General features: G+C 42.0%; 1 protein-coding gene across 1 annotated transcript in view; it reads right to left on the bottom strand.

Annotated features, from left to right (window-relative positions):
• Positions 1–24,119, bottom strand: part of MSN (moesin) — a 79,483-nt gene that overhangs the window by 6,376 nt on the left and 48,988 nt on the right. Inside the window, exons 2-8 of the mRNA XM_012106591.4 lie at positions 20,327–20,410; positions 8,657–8,752; positions 7,048–7,322; positions 5,654–5,737; positions 4,802–4,948; positions 3,283–3,379; positions 1,406–1,569 (exon numbers count right to left, since the gene is read on the bottom strand). Of these exons, the coding sequence (XP_011961981.1) occupies positions 1,406–1,569; positions 3,283–3,379; positions 4,802–4,948; positions 5,654–5,737; positions 7,048–7,322; positions 8,657–8,752; positions 20,327–20,410 (947 nt within the window). The remainder of the gene's footprint in view (positions 1–1,405; positions 1,570–3,282; positions 3,380–4,801; positions 4,949–5,653; positions 5,738–7,047; positions 7,323–8,656; positions 8,753–20,326; positions 20,411–24,119) is intronic.

Raw genomic sequence — 24,119 nt, 5'->3', positions numbered from 1 at the left:
TGCCAAAGTAAAACCTCATACCTGGTGTTAAGAAGTTTCTGTACATCTCCCTTCCCTCCAGCCCTTGACAATCATCAATCTGTCATCTGTCTCAGTAGGTTTATCTATTCTGTATATTTCATATAAATGGAATAATACAATATAGGACCTTTTGTGTCTGGTTTCTTTCATTTAGCATAATGTTTTAGATATTCATTCACATTATAGTATGTATCAGTATTTTGTTTGTTTTAATGACTGAATAATATTTCATTGGATAGCTGAATAATTTGTTTATCCATTCATTCAGTGATGGACATTTGGGCTGTTTTCACCTTTTGGCTACTGTGTATTTCACAGCTACAAACACATGTGTGCCACCTGTTTAATCTGTTTGTGCCAACATGTTTGACCATCTGTTTTCAATTTTTTTTTTCATATATACTTAGGAGGGGAATTGTGGAGTTATACGATAATTCTACATTTAACTTTTTGAGGAACCATCAATTGTTTTCTAAAGCAGTTGAACAATTTTACATTCCCAACAGTGAAGAACATGAGTTTCAGTCTCTCCACACCCTTGCCAACAGCTGTTATTTTCTGTTTTCATTTATTATATCCATATTAGTGAGTATGAAATAGTACCTCACTGAGGTTTCAAATTACATTTCCCTAATAACTAAGGGTATTTTCATGTGCCTGCTGGCCATTTACACATCTTCTTTGAAGAAATGGTTAACTAGGATCTTAAAATGCAGATTTTGAATCAGCACATTTGGGGTAGGTCTCAGATACTGCCTTCCTAAACAGCTTCAAAGTTGATGCTGATGCTGCTAAGCCTTGATGCACTTTGAGTAGCAAAGGGGGCATAGTGCAAAAGGGCTGGAAAAATCTGCTAGCTCTGTCTAATTCCACTCAAAAGATCCTATAGAGTCCAGGTTTAAATGTGCATGGAGCCTTTTGCTACTACCACTATACTGGTCAGATAGCCCAGAGTAACCCAGAGTCCACTTAGAAGAGCAATAGCATGAGGGCTATAGATAATAGGGAACTATGAAATGCCCCTCTCTCCTATGAACCTCTGAAATCCTAGGGTTCTAAATGCCTGATTCCTGGGGATGAGGATGTCTGAGACTTAAAGGAAAAGGTGTCATCCCTGTACAGCTCCCTTTCCCTCAGTACCAGGATGACTTCATTTCCTGCCTTTAGCCCCTCTCTCTTATGAACCTCTGAAATCCTAGGGTTCTAAATGCCTGATTCCTGGGGATGAGGATGTCTGAGGCTTAAAGGAAGAGGTGTCATCCCTGTACAGCTCCCTTTCCCCCAGTACCAGGATGACTTCAGGTCCTGCCTTTAGCAGCCTTGGCACCTTTGAAAAGCTTCCTTGTCATAGCTCCAGCCCCCACTTCAGTTCCACACCACCTACCGCTCCATCTGCTTCTGGTGCTTCTCCTCCCGGGCCTGTGCCTTCATCTGCTGTACTTCAATGGTGTCAGGCTTGCGACGGCGCATGTATAGCTCATGATTCCCCATGCACAGAGCCAAGATCCGTTTGTTAATCCGCAGCCGAGGAGCATAGAAAACAAAGTCCTGGTAGAAAACCAGCAGTCAGAAAGAGTGTAGAGGGAAAGATGAAAGTGGGCTTCTGCCTTCTGAAAAGCTAAGTTAAAAAGCACTGAAACAATCATATTACAGATGGGAAGACCAATTATCAGAGTGGTGAAGTGACTTGCCCAGGGTCAGATGGCAAGTTAGTGGCAGACCCAGGTCTAGAACCCAGGCTTCTTAACTCCAAAACTAGTGCTCTTCCTACCAAGCCACAATTTCTTTCAACATCTGCTTATGAAAAATCATCTTAAAATACCCTCAATCCAGTTGAAAGACAGAAACTGACTTCATCTGCTAATTAAAAATCCTGCTGGGTCTCAGGAAACTCTCTTAGAGGTACAATAATCTTTAGATAATACCTTGGTGAGTGTAGTATGAGTGGGCTGTACTGGTTCTATATCTTCTAAAAGCATATCTTAGAGCCAGTCCCTTCAATCCTATTTGGAATAAGGCAATGTATTTGTAAATACACATGAATATGTAAGTCTCCTGAACATCAATTATCCTGGTTGTTGTGTTTTAAATAAGCCCTTGGTCTCAGCTGGCTTTGTTACTTACCTTTCTGATGAAAGTTGAGCAAAACAGCAGTTAAAACACACACACACACACACACACACACACACACACACACACAAAAAAAAAAAAATCCAGTGAGCTGGAGTTTGTTACTACAAATATCACTGGACCACAGTCACCAGCTGATGGGCTAACCACCAGCTCTTCTGCCACTGAACCCAAACTGCTACCATCTCACATAGCTTGGGGTGCAGTAGAAGGAGCACAAGCTCTAGAGGTCAAACAACCTAGGTATAAATTCCAGCTCTACCATTTCAGCTGTATGATCTTGGGCAAATCACTCCATCCCTCTGAAACTCAATTTCATCACTTATAAAATAGGAATGCCATTACCTACCTGACAATATCACTGAGGGTTGAAGGAGACAATATATATAAAGTTCTTAGCAGGGAAAGTTCAGAGACCTCAAAGCTAGAAGAAGGTTGAGACCTCATGAGAAGTGTCTAGTTAAGCATGGCCACTGGCCCTTGCTGGACATAGCACATCAAAAGAGGAGACTCTCACCACAGTTTTCTATCTTATTCCCAATCCCCAGTTTTTCAGTCTTGTCAGCCACAGGCAACTACATGTGGCAAGTGTGGCGATCATGTTAGAGGAATGACTGGACTGAAAGCATTCTTTTGTATTTGGATTGCTCTGGAGAAAAGTCTTAAGAGGACAGCAGCAAAGTTATAACAAAAAGAACAACATTTGGATCTGGACTTCTCCTGGCTCTCTCCTTTCTCCACAATTAGAGATAAATCAAGTACATGAACGATTTCTACTTTTTAAGCCTAGAGGCTTTAAAAGATAAGATGTACTACCCCAGAGCCTTGGGGAAGTAAAAAACAGTGGCTAACAGACAGAACTTAGACTGCCTGTGTTTCTCCCTAATCCATGCTTCTCCTAAGACACAGTTAGCAAGGTAGCACCAGTTACAGTATGCCTCCTGACCATTTATTGATGTCAACATTCTTTTTCATTGCCAATCACTTTTTGTGCCTCCTATTCCCATCCACATACACAAAAATCCAGAGAAAGGAGAGAAATATACAATGACATGATTAGTTCTGGCATTATGTAGGCCTTGGCCAGTGTGACCATTACCTAGGCCTTGGCCAGTGGGAGAAGTCACTTACCGGGGCTTTTTTGTCAATGGGCTTGATGACAAATTTCTTATCATTGAAAGAGATGTTCCTGATTTCACTCCAGGGGAAGCCTATCTTAGGAGTCAGCCTGTAAAAATGGATACCAAAAGCATTAGGACAAACGCAAGGCAAGAAGGACATAGAGGGCTGGTGCTTTGCCCTCCCCACCACCAACTTCTCCCTTAAGGAGACAGATTAATTGCCAGCTCAGCTAGTATCATCACATGCCGCCAGGTCAGCTGCCAGCACTGAGAGTTCACAAAGGACATTCTGATACTATAATCAAAATATCCCTTGTCCCAACAACTAAGGTTTGCTTTATTTTTTGTTGAGGCATGGACCTTGTAACAATCTCTCAAAGAATCACCAGCCTTACTTCACTGGATTTCTTCTACTCAAGGTTGTAAAATCTAAGAGGACAGTAAATAATGAGTTCCAAGACTCAGAAATTACACAAAACAATAATATATTGATCTTTATACTCATCAAGAGAAAACCAAGGGAAAAAAATAAGCTAGTGAGATAAGCCTTTAGCAAGAGAGATTATAGGTCAAAAAATACTGAATCATCATATGAAGTGAGATTAATTACAAATCCTGACAAGGTGAGTTTTAAACCAGTGCTATCCAACAGAAATATAAATTATCACACATGCAATTTAAAATTTTCTAGTAGCCACATGTAAGTAAAAAGAAACAGAGTGGAATTAACTATAACAACAGTTCACTTAAACCAGTATATGCAAAATCCTATCATGTATTTTGAACATGTAAATATTCATGAAGATATAAATGAATATTAAAAATGCATTAATGAGACATTTTATATTGTTTTTTCACACTAAGTCTTCAATGTAGTTTATACTTATAGCACATCTCAATTCAGACCAGCCACATTTCAAGTGCTCAACAGCTACATGTGGCCAGAAGATATCACAGTGGACAGTGAAAGTCTAGTCAATGCCAAGATTCAGAGGCTTGAGGGAGGTTGTGTGATCATCTGGGCTGGTCTAATCTACGTAGAAAAAGAATGATACAGGTGGGACCCAGGAAGTAAAATCATACTTTGTCAAGTCCTAGGTGTCAAAGTAGCCCAAAAAAGTAAGCAAGCTGAGCAATATCATGTGATATCTTTTATATGTGGAATCTAAAAAGAAATAATACAAATGAACTTACTTACAAAACAGAAATAGATTCAGACTTAGAAAAGGAACTTATGGTTCTTAGAGGGGAAGGACAGGGGGGAGGGATAGTTAGGGAGTTTGGCATGGACATATACATGCTGCTATGTTTGAAATGGATAACAAACAAGGACCTACTGTATGGAACATGGAGCTCTGCTCAATGTTATGTGGCATCCTGGATAGGAAAGGAGTTTGGGGGAGAATAAATACATGTACATATATGGCTGATTCCCTTCACTGCTCACTTGAAAGTATCACAACATTGTTTGTTAATTGGTTATACCCTAATACAAAATAAAAAGTTAAAAAGCGAGCTCTGAACTATACCTGTCATTCTGCTCATAGATGTTGAGACCCAGGGCATCCACCCCCAGCCATAGCTCTGAGCCTTTCTTGTTCTTGATGTTAAAGTAGTTCACACCATACATCTCCAGATCCTGGGCAATCTTCAGATACTCCAGGACAGCATCCTCCCTAAACAACAGAATGGAAGTCAGTGGCGGGGGGTGGGGTCGCGGGGGGCAGAAGAGGCAAGTAATAAGGGGAGGGAGCCTATGAATCAGACCCAGGGAGACAGAAAGCCTACTTGCTCTCCACTTCTGACAAGAATCTTGCCAAAAGGGGTTGAAAAGAGGATGGAAGGTGAGCAGATGATGGTTAACACAGCAAAACGTGACTTCTGCCAAAACATGTTCATAGGAGCCTAAGGTCTGAGATTCCCAAGGGGAATAAAGGCAGGCTGACTCTTGCTGACCTCTGGCATATTAGCTATCACAGAAGCCTCTTACACAGGCACATTATTAGCAGAGCCCAAATGAGATGGTGATGACAAAATGAAAAGATTCGTTCTTCAATTAGACATCTCCCAAATGGTATGCCATGTTCATAAAGATCCTTCCTCATTTCATTCTTGAAGAGGGGCCCCTTGTGGCTCAGAAACTCCCTAGGGGAGGAAATCTCAGGATCCCCTGATCTGGGCTATCAGCTCCCATCATCCACAAAAAGCACAGTTTTATAATGGTGCTGATTTGCCTTCCATTTCTAATTACATCTTGTAAACTGCATTTCTGTCTCTTTCCAACATCCTCCAGTGTTCCTAGCCTCTGCTTCTTCCCCACTGAACCAACTCTTATTCTCCTTGCAAGGGCATAGAGTCCACAGTTCCTAGGGTAGGCTTACCTGAGCATGCCCCGGTGCTCCTCATGCCACACCTGGATCCTTTCCTCCCACTGGTCCTTGTTAAGCTTGTGCTGCTCCAGGACTCTGGAAAGACAATGTGGGGTTAGTTACACCAGAAGCAGACTGAAATTATAGCAGGAGGTATTAACTAGACACAGGGAAGTGCCTGAGGGGTATGAGACATACAGAATGGGTGACCAAGAAGGACAGTGGGAACATCTTCCTTTGTACCTTTAACCAGAAAAATCCAATAAGGTGCTGTGGTCATCAAGCAAAGCAGTAACATATCAACTGTGCTGATTTGTGAGACTAAGAGGAGAAATTGGCCTCATGGAGGCATGCATACTCTCTCCTAGATCTCTGTGGGGCCAATAGTTTGCATTTGTGAGACTACTGCTCAGGGATAAGATATAGCCTGTGGCTATGGAAGTGAGAACTGAGTTCAAATGGTTTAGGGAAAAAACTAACAGGTTCAACTGTTATTATCTGTAAAATGGGCCCAGTTGTAATTATATCATAACAATAACTCTCAGATCTACTAGATCATAAACAAGGCTTGCTTTAAATATGCTATTTCAGACATTATAGCAGTGACTGATTTATGTAGAGTGCCAGGGCACAACCACTATCCCTAATACCTTCAGGTGATTTGTACATTTTGCTATAGCTCCACTGCGATGGAGGTTACTGGAATGAAGCATAGTTTTCCTTCCAATTTAAAAGCCTATATAAAATAGTGATTGGATGCAGTAGGGTTAAAAAAAAAATCAAGAGACTAGGGTTCCAGGTTGCCACAAATGAGCTGTGGGAGATTCAGCAGGTCAGAGTGAATACCTCTGCACCTCTGTTTCCTTAGCCAGGAAATAAGGATTATGCCTGCCTTATTCATTCTGTGTGTTGCGATGCTAAAATAAAAATAATTAGAATTTGAGAATGTTCAGTTTTGAAGTTTACAAAAGGAGAAATCTCTGTATACTGGGTATCAATATTAAAAGACTGTTTTGAGCTCCCCATGTCCCTGGTTTAAGTATTTCTCACTCCAATGAACCTCTGATACAAGAAGTCTAAATCAGTGAAAAGGATCAAGAAATTGGAACTGGGGCAAGGAGAAGCAATTCATCTCTGGTTCTCAATATAAGCACCTGTTTCCACAGTAATGAAGTTCTATAATAGGCAAACAGAGGAGGGAAAAAAGTGTTTTATTTTGAGAACCAGAGAAATAAGAACAGAGTATGGTGCCATACGCAAGTATATCTGTCTGAGCATCATAACATGGTCTTCAGACAGACCTTAGTGGAGAGGGACAGATGTGGCAACCCTTGTATAATAAGAATCAATCAGCTTTGGGCCACAGCTCACTCTGACCAGGGCAGATCACCAGGACACCACCTTACCTCTGTGGCAGCAACTTGTCCCCAGCCAAGTAGCCAGACTTGTGGACTTCCTTATTGAAGTCACCATACTTGGACTGGACAGCATAGGAGGCCAGCAACACAGCAGTCTCAGGTGGGCAGTAAATATCATCATTGAGAATGCCCTCCTTCACTTGCAGGAAGAATAGTCGCTGTGTGATGTCCTGGATCAACTCTTCAGATACATCCTCAGGGTAGAACTTGGCCCGGAACTTGAAAAGCAGAGGGCTTTCCTTCCGCACATCCTGGGCAGTCACCTAGGAGCAGCAAGGGGTTATGTGCTTTCAAAAAACAGATTTTAGGGGTAGGGGAGTGGCTGTAGGGTGGGGAGAAGACACTGGAAAGTCATCAATTTGGATAATCCCAAAGAGTTGGGTAACAATTCTGGTAATTCAGAAAAGAGACATATTACTTTCATTGGGGACCCAAGCCCACATCCATAATTGCTTCCTATTGGGAATTTCTTCTTATAATAACTTAACACCTGCTGATAGTCATAAGCCCTTAAGCCATCATCAGACAATATATCCAACTGCCCCTACATTCTGAGGGTAGGTTTAAGAAACTCCTCTTTTAAGACTCTCCTCCAACTCCATAAATCAACAAAGACTAGGATGTATGACTGAGGTCTGGGAATTGATTAGACAAGAGGACAAATCAGATTGTCTTTTGAAGCCTGAAATTGGCTACTAATGGTTCCACATTTTCCCAGCAAAAGTCTCCACTCTTTGGGTAAAGAAGAATCTGCCAGCAAAAGGTAGGGCACTCACCCTCTAGACACAATCAGGAAAATAAGCCATAGGACTGTATGGAGACCTCCAAGGACAAAGTCAGACAGTTTGAGGATGATGAGCTGGAGAACTGCCATGTTCCTGCAGAGATGCTGCTGGGATGTGGAGAGTTTGAATGGACCTATACTTAAACCTTGGTGGCTCAGACAGTAAAGCGTCTGCCTACAATGTGGGAGACCTGGGCTCAATCCCTGGGTTGGGAAGATCTCCTGGAGAAGGAAATGGCAACCCACTCCAGTATTCTTGCCTAGAAAATCCCATGGACAGAGGAGCCTGGTGGACTACAGTTCATGGAGTCGCAAAGAGTCAGACACGACTGAGCGACTTCACTTTCACTACACTTAAACCGTCTCACTTGGGGTTCAACTGAGAAAATTAAGAAAGAAGGACACATCTTTATGGGGTGCAGGCATAAGTTAACAGGCAAGAAAATAGACAAGATAAGATTATGAGACTTTCAAGATTCTTTCCAGTTCAATAGTCTGTGACTCTCTAACAAATTTCCTAAAGCCCTTGAGTTTGGAAAGGAAAAACAGGATACCTCCTCTAGAAGAACTAATGATAGCTATGATCCATAAGTGGGTCCCATCCTCCTTGGATACTGGCCATTCTCACTGTTACAAATCCAAATAGAGACAGAGCAAGAGCTCTGCCCTTATTCTGATCTAGCGGTTGAGAGACCACCCAGTGAAAAATGGAGCCCTACATGCCCTAGATTTGCCAGCTTGCACATTTTACACTCCTGAGCAAAGTCTAGTAGAAGAGTGGATTCCAAATGTGGCAGTGGAGTAAGCAATTACCTTCTTATTGAGTTTCAGCCAAGTAGAGAAACCCTTAGTGTCCTGGTACTGCAGACCAAAAAACCAAACTTCCCTCAGGCCGATAGTTTTCACCACCTGAAAGGCAAAACAGAAAACAATCATTGATTGAGTGCCTACCCTGTGCCAGGCACAGAGGAGACAAATGTGGAGCCCATGTGGTCCCTGACCTTAAAGGATATAAGGCACCCAGGTCTGGAAATAAAATACACTTGGGCCGTAGCTAAGAAATAATGTCAACATCTCTCTGCACCAAATACTTCTGCTGAGGTATGGACTAGATCAATTATAAGCACTACCACATACCAATAACTTGATATCCATTACCTCCTTGAATTTTCACAATAGCCCTATGATATAATTACAACTGGGCCCATTTTACAGATACATAAAACAAAGGTTCAGTTAGTGAGTAGCAGAGTCAGGATTGTTTGTCTCCAAACCCATTCAAATTCAGTGCTTTTTGCCAACACCATCCCACTCAGTTATGCCATGCAGCTCCATACTCCCAGGATAGGGTAAAGGCTAAAGGTAGAAACTGTTGGTTGAACTCCTGAATTGTGTTCTCCTGGACTCCTTCTTTATGTTTAGCAACTAGGAGTAATGCCCATACCCTTCAGGCTAAGTCCTACTTACAATGCCCAAAGAAAAAAATGTACTGTGGTATCTATAGACCCCAAACCTGTGCTGGCGCTTAGAGGCTAAGATGCTTATTTTCAGCCCTGATTAGAGCTCAGTCATGATTCTGCTTTACTACTCACACAGGTTGACAGTAGGAATGAGTATAGTAGCTGAAGGGCCCCATGATGTTTAGCTACTGGGCATTTTGACTGAGCAGGGGGCAGGAGAGGAAAGACAGCCAGGAAAAGATAGACATGGTCTGTTTTCCAGTCCATGACATTAGCATGTAAATAGTTCTGGCTGCTGACTCAACCCTAGCATGCCCACCACTGGGGACAGAGGTAATAAAGCCATATCCTAATGAGGCATCAAGGAGTCTTCTTTATATTTTCTTCTACTGGGGTGGGAGGGGGAATTTGAGGTGAAGAAATTTACCTGGAATTAGAAACAAGTAGCAGGGACCCAGCGTTGCTAATGTCTTTCCCTGTAGATGAATCATTATCTCTCCCTCAAAACAGATAGATATGTACATGCACAAATATACACTGCACTGTATGTATCCACAAAGTTTCTACTATGCATCCAAGGCCAGGCCAGACCCATAGTCACTCCCAGAGCTTACAATCTAGAGCTTCAGAGGCCTCAAGGAAAAAGAGCATGTTTATTAAGTACCTATTATGTGCCAGGTACCAAATACTGAACAATCATGAGATAGTTATTATTTCCCTTTTATAAATGAGGAAAATAAGGCTTAGAGAGCAATCTGTCTAAAACCATAGAATCTAGACTAGAATCGTAATTATATGACTCTAAAACCTATACCCTTTTTCTTGTTTGCTATCTCCTAAGGCCAAGGGTTCAAAAGAGCTTAGAAGCTCTGGGGTTCCCAAATGACTAACTGCCTTGTCTCTCTTTTGGCCCAGATATCCCAGCCAGAAAATGAAATTTGACTACCTCTGCATCTACATATAGCTCCTGGCTTTCCCACTAGGTTCGGTCAACAATCACTTTGGAGAGAAGCCATATTGCCAAGATATTAACTTTCATTGCTCACCAAGGTGTTCATGATGATTACACTCCCCTTTCATAGCTTGAATCAGGTATCAAGAAACCTGAGTGGAAGTCTCACTTCTGTCTCCCACTTGCTGTGTGATGTTAAGGCAATACATTTCCTTCTCTGGGCCTCAGTTTCCTCATCTATCTAGCTTCCCCATCTACTATGAGTGGTGTGGCTTAAATGACTTCTTTATGCTCTCAAGTTCTACCAATCTACTAATTAAGGTATTTGTAAATGACCAAGAAATACAGCCCCATTTCCCACATACCTCTTGACAACTTGGGTAACAAGGAACATGCTTAGAAAAAAATAAATGAGGGAAGGTGTACTATATGAGGAAAGATCAAGACTTCCAGGATTTGATGGAAAGGTGAGTGTCTGAGTCTAAGTCAATAGGCATTACCATCAGGTTTTAGATGGAGAATAGAAAGTAGTCATGGTAAAATGTGACAGTGACTTTCTTTCTTTCTTTTTTTTGCAGAGGATAAAGGGAGAGGATGTGGATAGGAAAGAATTTTTTAAGCACCTCTTACATCCTATATCTAAGATCAGTTCAGTTCAGTCACTCAGTCATGTCCGACTCTTTGCGACCCCATGAATCGCAACACGCCAGGCCTCCCTGTCTATTACCAACTCCTGGAGTTCACCCAAACTCATGTCCATCAAGTCGGTGATGCCATCCAGCCGTCTCATCCTCTGTCATTCACTTTTCCTCCTGCCCCCAATCCCTCCCAGCATCAGAGTCTTTTCCAATGAGTCAGCTCTTTGCATGAGGTGGCCAAATTACTGGAGCTTCAGCTTTAGCATCATTCCCTTCAAAGAACACCCAGGGCTGATCTTCAGAATGGATTGGTTGTATCTCCTTGCAGTCTAAGGGACTCTCAGAAGTCTTCTCCAACACCACAGTTCAAAAGCATCAATTCTTCGTTGCTCAGCCTTCTTCACAGTCCAACTCTCACATCCATACATGACCACTGGAAATATCTAAGATAGGGCCTAATTAATGGTTTTCCACAAGGCTGCAGAACATAGTGTGTACAGGTGCAACTGGTGTAAAGAAATAAGCTCCAAGAAACAAAGCAGCCCCAGGATAGAAAAAGACCCACTGAAGATGTTAAAAATGGACCATTAGGACAGGATGCTAGGTCATGGCAGGGCAGACTGGGAACAGAACTAGTAGGGTAGCAACTGGCTTTTGCCTGTACCAGCGGCCCAGGTGTAGAAACTCAAAAGACACCATAATTAAAAGGAAGTGAGGCAGGCACAGATCACACAGTCCGTTCCACAGGTCTCAGGAGTGAGTTCCTTAGCCTCTATTTACACCATGTTTCCTGCTTCACTAGTGGGATGGTTAGGAGTATGATGAGAGGAGGATCATGGGAGCTAAAATAATTCCAGGATCTAGAGTATCTCTGAAGATAATGTAATAGCTAAAGTGATATCAAAAGAAAAGGTATCAGGATCAGCAGGGCATTTTAATCTCTCTGAGCACTGCCTCTTCCCTATGAACACAAAGAAATTAGATGAATAAAAATGCTCTACTTCCTTAGACTGTAGGCTTGGAGAGAGAGTGATGTCTCTTAGCCTCCACTGAAGTCCCAAAGTAAGGAAGTGAGTATGTTGGGTGAAGGAAATAAGGTCCAAAGTCAGAACTGAAACTGAAAAAGAACAAAGGATAAAACAGATGACTCATGGACCCCAGGCTGTAAGGAAATCTCCAATTAAGGTCCACAGGGTGCTGGAATCATTTGATCAAGCAACTCTTGGCCCCATTTTCAAATCCTAAAATATGGAATGAGGCCAAGCTTAGCTTGCTTTAAGCTTTGCCTCCAGATGAGAACTTACTTCAGAGGAAAGAGAAACCTCATTTTCTAGTGGGAAAGAGTATCTAGGTACTGGTTCTGGGAAAACATCTGTGGCTCCAATGAGCAGGTTCATTACCACTCCACTCTGAGAAGTGGCTGCATCTCTAAGAAAAAAATTCTTTCTTTGCTCCCTTTGATTTCAGACAGCAAGCTTATCTGGCCTGAGCTAGTATTTCTCAAGGCTGCCATGGAAGATATTTTTAAGCCACAGAAGATAATGAATGCATATACCCAGGGGTTGGGGGTAGGGTTGGAAGTGTCAGAATACAAGGAGATAGCTGGCTGTAAATTATAATTTCTTTGAAGCCTGAAGGTTTAATCTTAATCATTTGTGCAAAATTTACTGTTTACTCCTTAAATATCTATATTTTAATAATAAAATAGATATCTACAAGTACAACTGGTGTTCCAAGATACTAAATCACATTCAGTCTACAGGTCTGTGAACCTCTTGGAACCTGGCACATTCACCTAGAGGGGGCTAGGACTTTAGTTTGCAAAATACTGGCTGTGGATTATATTCAGCCACATAATACCCCCAAAACAGACTGGAGCATTACAGGATTCAAGCAGCATAAACTAAAAAACTGGGGTCCAATGAGGGAAATAGACTTGCCTCTCAGAAAATTGTCACTAATTACCAGAAGCATCATAAGTAAGAAAGAACTCTGTTAGCCTCTTTTTGCATGTGAAGGCTACTTATATCTGAGATCTGGGGAGGGCAGAGGAGATTAGGCCAATTCCAGAACCCAAAGCCCCCTCCCCATATTCTCTATGCATCTATCTGAATAAATAAACTAGTGACATAATCAGTCACTTCAGAAGCCAAGAGCAGGATAGGGAAGCAAGGCTTGAGCCTTAAGTGCATGAGACATTATGTGCAAAACTGCTGCTGTTGCTAAGTTGTTTCAGTTGTGTCCAACTCTGTGCGACCCCATAGATGGCAGCCTACCAGGCTCCCCCTGGGATTCTCCAGGCAAGAACATTGGAGTGGATTGCCATTTCCTTCTCCAATGCATGAAAGTGAAAAGTGAAAGTGAAGTCGCTCAGTCGTGTCTGAATCTTAGCGAACCCATGGACTACAGCCTACTAGGCTCCTCCGCCCATGGGATTTTCCAGGCAAGAGTACTAGAGTGGGTTGCCATTGCCTTCTCCAATGCAAAATTGCACCAATGCCCAAATACCCAAGGCCATTACAGGCTTGGCAGCAGCTGTATCAATCACCTGCTGCTGCTGCTAAGTCGCTTCAGTTGTGTCCAACTCTGTGCAACCCCATAGATGGCAGCCTACCTGGCTCCTCTGTCCCTGGGATTCTCCAGGCAAGAATACTGGAGTGGGTTGCCATTTCCCTCTCCAATGCATCAATCACCTACCTGAAAGCAAATCAGTGCACAACTGGGAAGTTCCAGGAGGGGCTGTCACCATCTCTGCTTCTGTTACCCTACAATGACTGTGCCCAAGTGGCCACCTACTCTATAACACAGAGCACATTCATCTAGGGTTCTAAGTATAGGGACCAAACTTTGCTTTTAGAATGGGAACAGGCAAAGAAAGGGGAAGTCACAGAGGACACAGCTGACAAAAGGTACTGGGAAAATTGCAAATGCTATGTGCCTTATTCAAACCACTATACTATGTCCTAGCTATCTGACCTTAAACAGGTCTTTTCCTCTCTCCAAGTCTCAGTTCCTCATCTATAAGATGGAGATACAACTATTACAATAACAGATATTAGGTATTTTATAAAATAAAAATGGAAAAAGGAGGATTGCTGTCTTCAATGCAGAATCTACAAATCCTAAGAACTTCACTGAGCCAGAAAAGCCTCTTGATTTCATGGCTCCATTATCTGAACTCCCAGGGGAAATTCCACCCACTTATTTAGCTCTTAATAAGAACAAGCAACATTAGAATGCTTGCTCTGCACCAGGCACTTTACTTATTCGAGGATTAAATAAGACTACAAAATCTCTAAAATTGTGTGATTACTATTTTACTGAGAAAAGTAAAGTCCTAAGAGGCTAAACGAACCATCCAAGGTCACACAGCTTAACAGCCGGACAGAATTTGAACCCAAGCTGACTCTAAATCCCATGCTCTATATACCACCTCTATGTACAACCTGAGTCTCAAGGATGTTTTTTCATTCAACATGAGAGGAGAGTTGCATGTATTTTTCTGTTTCCAAAGGTGAGTAACTCCAAGTTCCTTAAGGACAGAGATGGTATCTGATAGGTCTAGAGATCCTTCTCAAGACACAGTAGACCTTCAGTCAATATTGAATCAGTCAATGAATAGATAAATGAATGGATGGATGCTCTGAGATTTCACTTCTTTTCCACAGCTTAAAACCTTAAGTGGAGGGGACAGGTAGAGCTAGACTAGAGCTAGAGCTTAGAGACCATGGCTGAGGAGGAGACAAGTAGGGGGTTCTTAAAGTGGAACTTATGGCACCTAGGTATTCACGAGCCCTTGGAAGAACCTCAGGTTTTAGAAGTAGGGCTAAGTAACAAAAATTGCTATAGAAAAATGCTCTCTCTCTCCTCCCTAGATGTTCTCACTCCTCCACACTCACAAGAGACAAAGGCAAGTGGGAAGAACTATGGGCCCCATTTCCCTTTCCCACAATGCCTTGGGCCTCTTCAAGCTATGGAGTCCCATTGTTGCCTGTTATTTATCACTGGTGCCAAGGAGTGTGCTTCATCTCCAGTCAGCTTCCTCTCTGGTCATCAGCCAGACAACTGCTGGATTCCAGGATGGCCCCAAAGCTTTTGTCAGTCCCTCCCAAGGAGTCCAGCCCCTCCATCCTAGACCCCTGATCTCCCTGAAAGAAGGTTAAACATAATAGACTTCCTCCCTTATGCCTCATCAAGTAGGAGAGAGGGAAAAGATCAAATCCCCCAGTGGCCTGTGAACATGGACAGGTCTGAGGATTCCCGTCCAGTCTTGCCTTGGCCCTGAGAATGCCAGATGCTCAATTCTGTGTCAGAGTTCAAATCTTTTTGTCCAGTACTTTTCACCTATGGGGTCCCAGCTTTGTTCCTTCTGACATCACAGAACATGACTGCCCCTTCCTTCCAATGATAGCCTCTCAGTGACCTCAAGACAGAGAATACATATCCTCTTGAGTATTCTTTGAGCCAAACAGGCTCATTCACCCCAGTGTAGCACAGTACGGAAAAGTATTGTTTTATTTACCGTCAGAGCTATAATTTAAACTCCATATTACAATTTACTAACTATATAACCTAGAGTGTGTTCTTTCACTTCTTATAGGCAGGGTCACTGCAAGGTTTAAAACACCGTGCCAAAGTTAGTCCATAGTAGGTACTCACTAAATGATTTTTCTCAAAACACTGATCTTCCTGGTTGGGAAATCATGAACTTCACAGTTTCCTCCCTTTCCTCTCTCCAACCATACAAAAGATCCAAGTTTCTCAAGGGCTTTTCTAGGGAAGCAGTAGATTTCAGAACTAGCACACCAATCCAGCCAAGAATCCCTACCATATGGGCTTCCCTCAGAACCACATCCACAGTACGCAAACCAAACAAACACTAACAAAGAATTGCCTGGTCTTGTGGCTTTTTGAAGTTAATAAACTTCTTTGTTCAAGGATTTTTCTACCCTAGTCTCTAAATTATACATTCCTCACCCTCCACAGTTACCCCATTCAATGCAAATGGACAAAGACCCCAGTGTTGAAGGCAGAGGATGGTGTCATTTACTTGAGAGAAATTAGGCATAGAACCAGATCTCTGGGAATGAGTCTGGGCAGAGGTCTAGGGAACCTCTGGTTCCCAGCTGGACTATAAAATTCACATTGGCTCATACTCTCCTCTCTACAGCTGCTACTCAGAATGATATTGCTGTCTGAAGCAAAGGGCCCAACAGCCTACCTATGGTATGGACACCGTCTCCTTTTTGTCCCAGGGACAGTAAGAAGCCTATACAGGAAAAGTTGTCCCTGATGTCAGGTAGTTTTGCCCTCCCCACTCCCTGGTATATGCCAACTGCAAATCATAATCAAGTGAAGCATTTCCCTCCTTTTTACAGAAAGGGGTCATCTGAAATCCAAATAGTGGGGTTAGAAATGGGAAATAACAAATATGGATTACAGAAATAAGTGCCATAAATTTCTGAGATCACCAGATTTGAGGTATCAGACACTGTACAGACGGGAAAATTGAAGCCCAAAGAGGGAAAGGTTTGTATAAGGTATCAGGAGAATTAGTGGTAGAGCCAGCCATAAGGCCCAAAATTTCTATCTAGTGCCCTTTCTAGTTCACTAGGCTATCCCTGTATAGACTTTCCAACATAAAACCTGCATGCAAAGAGAGAAGGCAAAACCTTAATATAATCAAAATGCAATGTCATATTCAAGATTAGCATTGTAATCACTTGTGAACTATATGAATGCTAGCACATTAATTGTAGTAAATGTGTGTTTAAATGTTCCTCTAATTTGTACTTTCTCAAACTAAATATCAATGAATACCTTTCAACATTTGAAATAAAACAAACTCCAGAGAAGAAGCAAGTTCCAGCTAAATCCAAAGTTAAATAGGCTGAGGATCTTCAAGCCAATCTCTCAACTCTATCTGCTTAATGAGACAAGAAGTGTCATGGCATTTGAGTGAAAGTGAAAGTGAAAGCTATCATTTATTACATCTCTACTATATGTCAGATGCTTCACATAACACTTAATTCTCTATATGCACTTTCTTATAGTCTTTCTCACTTATTTCTAATTTATCCTTTTGAATTTTATATATCCTTGCAAGCCACTGGGTAGCCACTGGGTACCAAGTGAGATACAAATAATAGACCCTTTCATAATCTCACAAAAAGCTTGTGAGGTAAACATTAGATGCATTTTGGTTGAGGGGTGGGGTGCGGGGCACAGTGGGGGGTGGGGATGAGACTACTAACCCAAAAAGGTTCAATAATTTTCCCAAGACATAGCTAATAATATGAAGATTTTTGTTTCCTCATCTGTAAAATGGGGCCAGTACTAATCTCTGCACTCATAGGGCTTTGTGATAGTCAAGTGATATGGTATACAAAATGCCTGGCATAATACCTGACATACAGGAAGCCCTGGAAAAATGTTAACTTTCATCTGTATTAGTCATAGACAGCAATTTTCCTACTCTACCATATGACATCAGGGACTCAGGAGACATGCCCAAACTGTCTCACATTTCTAGCCATATTTTCCTTCTTTTTATATAGAGATCTGAATGGAAAACAGCCCTGTACGGTCTCCATCTCCATCCTCTTCCCTCACCAGTCAGATGTATTCATAGTAATGCAATGATCTTCAGTGAGTTCAGGTTAGTTGCTCAGTCGTGTCCGACTCTTTGCCACCCCATGAATCGCAGCACGCCAGGCCTCCCTGTCCATCACCAACTCCCAGAGTTCATTCAAACTCATGTCCATCGAGTCAGTGATGTCATCCAGCCATCTTATCCTCTGTCGTCCCCTTCTCCTCCTGCCCCCAATCCTCCCAGCATCAGAGTCTTTTCCAATGAGTCAACTCTTCACATGAGGTGGCCAAAGTACTGGAGTTTCAGCTTTAGCATCATTCCTTCCAAAGAAATCCCAGGGCTGATCTCCTTCAGAATGGACTGGTTGGATCTCCTTGCAGTCCAAGGAACTCACAACAAGTGAGTCCAAGTCTTCTCCAACACCACAGTTCAAAAGCATCAACACTTCGGCATTCAGCTTTCTTCACATTCCAACTCTCACATGCATACATGACCACAGGAAAAACCATAGCTTTGACTAGACGGACCTTTGTTGGCAAAGTAAAGTCTCTGCTTTTCAATATGCTATCTAGCTTGGTCATAACTTTTCTTCCAAGGAGTAAGTGTCTTTTAATTTCATGGCTGCAATCACCATCTGCAGTGATTTTGGAGCCCCCAAAAATAAAGTCTGACACCGTTTCCACTGTTTTCCCATCTATTTGCCATGAAGTGATGGGACCAGATGCCATGATCTTCGTTTTTTGAATGTTGAGCTTTAAGCCAACTTTTTCACTCTCCTCTTTCACTTTCATCAAGAGGCTTTTTAGTTCCTCTTCACTTTCTGCCATAAGGGTGGTGTCATCTGCATATCTGAGGTGATTGATATTTCTCCCAGCAATCTTGATTCCAGTTTGTTCTTCTTCCAGCCCAGCATTTCTCATGATGTTCTCCACATAAAAGTTAAATAAGCAGGGTGACAATATACAGCCTTGATGTACTCCTTTTCCTAGCTGGAACTAGTCTGTTGTTCCATGTCCAGTTCTAACTGTTGCTTCCTGACCTGCATACAGATTTCTCAAGAGGCCAGTCAGGTGGTCTGGTATTCCCATCTCTTTCAGAATTTTCCACAGTGTATTGTGATCCACACAGTCAAAGGCTTTGGCATAGTCAATAAAGCAGAAATAGATGTTTTTCTGGAACTCTCTTGCTTTTTTGGTGATCCAGCGGATGTTGGCAGTTTGATCTCTGGTTCCTCTGCCTTTTCTAAAACCAGCTTGGACATCTGGAAGTTCACAGTTCATGTATTGCTGAAGCCTGACTTGGAGAATTTTGAGCACTACTTTACTAGCGTGTGAGATGAGTGCAATTATGCAGTAGTTTGAGCATTCTTTGGCATTGCCTTTCTTTGGGATTGGAATGAAAACTAACCTTTTCCAGTCCTGTGGCCACTGCTGAGTTTTCCAAATTTGCTGGCATACTGAGAGCAGCACTTTCACAGCATCATCTTTCAGGATTTGAAATAGCTCAACTGGCATTCCATCACCTCCACTAGCTTTGTTCATAGCGATGCTTTCTAAGGCCCACTTGACTTCACATTCCAGGATGTCTGGCTCTAGGTGAGTGATCACACCATCGTGTTATCTTGGTTGTGGAAATCTTTTTTGCACAGTTCTTCTATGTATTCTTGCCACCTCCTCTTAATATCTTCTGCTTCTGTTAGGTCCATACTATTTCTGTCCTTTATAGTGCCCATGTTTGCATGAAATGTTCCCTTTGTATCTCTAATTTTCTTGAAGAGATCTCTAGTCTTTCCCATACTGTTGTTTTCCTCTATTTCTTTCCACTATTCAAATAAGAATGATCTTATTTGAATATAATCTCTTTCCTCCTTTCCCTTCACAAGTATGGGTAAGCTCTCAGACAGCAGAAGTACACGGAGATCAAAGGAGAAAGGGAAGCAGGAGGGCATGGAAAATCCATGAAGGGGATATGTGGTCCCAACATCCAGGACAATGTCATACTCTCACCTCACCAGAGGCTGGTGTGGAAATAGGATAATGGCCTGTCTGGAGGGATTCCAGTCTCTGGAAGTGAGAGCCCAATTTTTAGTCCTGGAATTCTGGTCACAAAAGGCACATTCCTCTGTCCCCTGGAGAGTCTTTGATGCTGATAGATTCTACGGCCCCCACCTGGCTGTTATATAGCACATCCTTTCTGACAATGGTGATTCACAACTAAGGGATATTCTTTGGATTATAGGTGGGGATGACTACTTCAGTATTATCTCCATGTCAGGATTATAGGAGCTGAGGTATCCTCTTATTGCATTTCTCACCCACTGTGATATCTTAAGTCCCAATATTCCTTGAGGGAAATGTACATAGGGCACACTACTACAGGAAGAATATGTTGGTTTCCTTCTACTGGGAAGAAAAACCAAGTGACAGAAGCCATGTTGTACAGTGACAAGAATATGGGGTTCAAATCCCAGGCAGATACCAGCTGAGAGCAATAAAATCATTTAATTTCTGAGCCTCATCATTAAAACAGAAGAGATCACTTACATCTTTCAGAGTTGAGAGAAGGGATCTGCCTGCTGGCATTTTTAAAGTCTCTAGCACAGTTTTACCCTACTTGCTTCTCTTTTCTCCCATGTTTAGCCCCAAGGATAGGACTGATTGGGGCCATCCAAGATATAGGCTGCCAGAGTTAAAATTTGCCTACTTCATTAAGGCTGCGGTCAGCCTTTGTTTTGACCTCTCCTGGAGGAGTGAGTAGGAGAAGAAATTCCTCAAAAGTGGGCATTATAGTGGAAGCTATTGGGAGAAGTGGGAGGCTAAGAAGCAATAAGTCCTCCCTTACCTGGTCAAACAGCTGCTTGCCAGTGGTGTTGGGCTGGATGGCAAACTCCAGCTCAGCGTCCATGGTGGTCACACGCACATTGATCTAGGATGAGATCAAAGGAGATAAGTCAGTTGTTTGACTCGATGCTCAGCAGAGCCTGGGATAAGTCTCTGTCCAACTACAGGAGAAGAAACTAAGGTGTAGGAACCTATGGAATTTAGATACTGGTATGAAGGAAGGGGGACCATTAAAACAAACAGTAACCTAGCCCTCTGCTCCCAACCAGTTTACTGAAGACAAACCCCCACACTGCTACAAGGCAGTGCTTATCAAGGGGCAAACAAATGAATGCAAGTAAACCTACTATCAAAAGGAAACAAATGTTGGCTATACTTCTTCCAGGAAGCCTTCTCCACCTACATGAGGCAGCTCCAAGCCCACAGCATTCTTTCCCCACCTCTGATCAATAGCCTGGATTATCTACAGCACTGGTCTTCATAGAGGCAAGTTAAGAGCAGGATAAAGAACACTGGATTCCAAGCCTAGCGCCATAACTAGCTTACTCTAAAACCTTGAATAAATCTTATCCCGTTCCTGAGCCTTAGTTCCCTTCACCTGTGTAACAGCAGGAATGCAGGAGATGGAGTTTGTCAATTATACTAGGCAATCTCCAACAGCCGTTTCAGTGCTGATGTCTATGGTTCTATATACTGACTTGCATCATTAACACTTCCTGTATGTATGTCTCATTGGTCTTCCTAGGCACAAGAGAGGAAAGGGCCTTCAACAGAGATAGGTGTTAGCAGGACAGAAGTGTTACCAAAGCCATGTAAGCAGAGGGAAAAGGGACAGCGACAGGCCCAGATGGAAACACACAGTATTTCATATGTACTAGAAAAAGTACCCTCTACTCTTAGGAATAGATCACCTAGCCAAAGTCAACGATAGCTGATATTTCATCAGTAGAGATAGGATTCTTTGGCTGAAAACTTGGTAGCAGTGGTAATAGTATTACAGTAACAATAAGCAGCAGCTTTCATGCATGAAGACTTACTACTCACTAGGCATTTTATACGTACTATCCCAACAATCATAATTATCCTGTGAAACAGGATTATCTCCACATTGGGCATGAATACTTAGAGATTTGTCTAAAGTTACATTGCTAGTAAGTGGGGAAGACAGGGTTTGAATTCAGATCTAAGTCCAAGTCTCACAATTTAAGCCAACATGTCAAACCCCTCTTACATCAAAGTGTAAAATATCTCCATTAAAAGAAACCAAAGATTAAGTTTTTTAATTTATTTTTTAACTGAAGGATAATTGGTTTACAGAATTTTGTTGTTTTCTGTCAGATCTCAACATGAATCAGCCATATATCTCCTCCCTTTCGAACCTCCGAAGATTAAGTTTTTTAATATAAATTTATTTATTTTAATTAGAGGTTAATTACTTTACAATATTGTATTGGTTTTGCCATACATCAACATGAATCCGCCACGGGTATACACGTGTTCCCCATCCTGAACCCCCCTCCCTCCTCCCTCTCCGTACCATCCCTCTGGGTCATCCCAGGACACCAGCCCCAAGTATTTTAGTTGTTGGACATTTTGCTTAGGTAACCTATATGATATAGCCACATGATGGCTTGTTACATGGTCAAATAAAATATTCATAATGATTATTTCATGCCCACATAAAACACTTCAGTAATATTAAGAAAGAGTAAGCAACAAGATTTCATGAGCTCAATTTTGTAAAAAGTATTCAAAAGAGATTATTGGAACCATACCCAAGTGTTAGTCAGTCTTGGTTTTTGGGTAGTGATCTTATGAGTGCATCCTCTCTTCTTTAAACTGAAAAGAAAACTAATCTACATTTCCAGGATGCTCACATATTACTTATTCTATTGGGGTAGAATAAAAGTAGAATTGTCAAAGATACAAATCCCCATGGAGTAGCTAAAACATTAAGCCTTATCAGTCTTTAATACCTATGGGCTTTTCCTGAGCACAGGGGTCAGCTAGTGGGGAAGAGGGTGCCAGACAGCAATTTTGCCAGCTAAACAATTCTGATGAGGACCAGGCCTGGGGAACAATTTTGTAAATAAATCTCACCAGGGAGTCAAGGAGGAAATCTATTTCAGGATTGACAATGGGACAGGAAAGGCCATGAAGACAGGGACAAGTAAGGCAAGTACCCCAGTGGGAGACAGCAGGCAAGATTAGCCACTTTGACTCAGTGTTACCTAGGCTTTCTGCCAATTCAGTGACCTCCATATAATGGACCCTCATAAGGTAGGGAGAATGAGTGAGGCCCAGTGGACTAGAATTTGGCTTCAATTCAGTTTAGTTCAGTCGCTCAGTTATGTTCAACTCTTTGCGACCCCATGAACTGCAGCCAGGCCTCCTTGTCCATCACAAACTCCTGGAATCTACCCAAACTCTTGCCCATTGAGTCGGTGATACCATCCAACCATCTCATCCTCTGTTGTCCCCTTCTCCTCCTGCCCTCAATCTTTCCCAACATCAGAATCTTTTCAAATGAGTCAGCTCTTCACATAAAGTGGCCAAAATATTAGAGTTTCAGCTTCAACATCAGTCCCTCCAATGAACACCCAGGACTGATTTCCTTTAGGATGGACTGGTTGGATCCCCTTGCAGTCCAAGGGATTCTCAAGAGTCTTCTCCAACACCACAGTTCAAAAGCATCAATTCTTCTGTACTCAGTTTTCTTGACAGTCCAACTCTCACATCCATACATCCATACTCTCACATTCATATTCGCTTCCATATCTAGCCTTAAATCACACTTGAGCTGAGTTAGGGGAGCCCTCAAAATACGAATGACTTGGCAGATAAGAAGTAGAAAAGGGACAATAGCCCTTCTAGTATATTGAGAAATTTCATTCTCATTTTGAGACTTCTATCTCAATTCGAGTTACCTCTCTAGTATCTAGGGACTTCCCTGGTGGCTCAGACAGTAAAGCGTCTGTCTACAGTTTGAGAGACCTGGGTTCAATCCTTGGGTTGGGAAAATTCCCTGGAGAAGGAAATGGCAACCCACTCCAGTACTCTTGCCTTGAAAATCCCATGGATGGAGGAGCTTGGTGCAGGCTACTACCCATGGGGTTGCAAAGAGTTGGGCATGACTGAGTGACTTAACTTTCACTTTCTCTAGTATCTAAGACTCAATGGGTACTCACAAGATATTGGCTAAATGAACAGTATTAAGTAAGGAGATATAAGAGATAGCTATAGCATAGTATACAGACTCAGAGGTGGGAACATTTTACATCTTGACTTTTTTGTGCTACGGACCTTTCTGAGCAGTATGGTGAGGTCTATGGATTGACTTCTCAGAAATTTGTAAATGCATGAAATGAAGTAGATATAAAGAGACCAATTATATTGAAATAGCTATCAAAATTTAATATGTACTTCTTTATTATTATATAATTACCTAACACTAGTTCTTATTAGTTATTATTACTGTAATTTCAACCTTGTCTTCAGCATAAATGACGTTCTGAAAAATCTATAGTAACTAAACTGTAATATAAAAGTATCTTAGATTTCCATTGGTGACAAAGTCACAGGTACTACCTTTTTTTGGCCTAAATTCATAACTGAAAGAAGGGTTAAATTTTAGTGAGAAGTCAGTGAAAACAAACATGTAAATTTTCCTCCATCCATCTTCATAGATCCTTCCCACTTCAAATTATACCCATGGATTTCATGGAGGCCCAAGGACTCCAGGTTAAGGAGCTCTCTATAAATTTATTTCAGTTTACCCAATATTAATGGAATAC

This window comes from Ovis aries, chromosome X (genome assembly GCF_016772045.2).
Source record: "Ovis aries strain OAR_USU_Benz2616 breed Rambouillet chromosome X, ARS-UI_Ramb_v3.0, whole genome shotgun sequence".
NCBI classification, from domain to species: Eukaryota; Metazoa; Chordata; class Mammalia; order Artiodactyla; family Bovidae; genus Ovis; species Ovis aries.
Note: the sequence above shows the minus strand (reverse complement) of the source record. Positions and strands in the feature narration are given on the sequence as shown.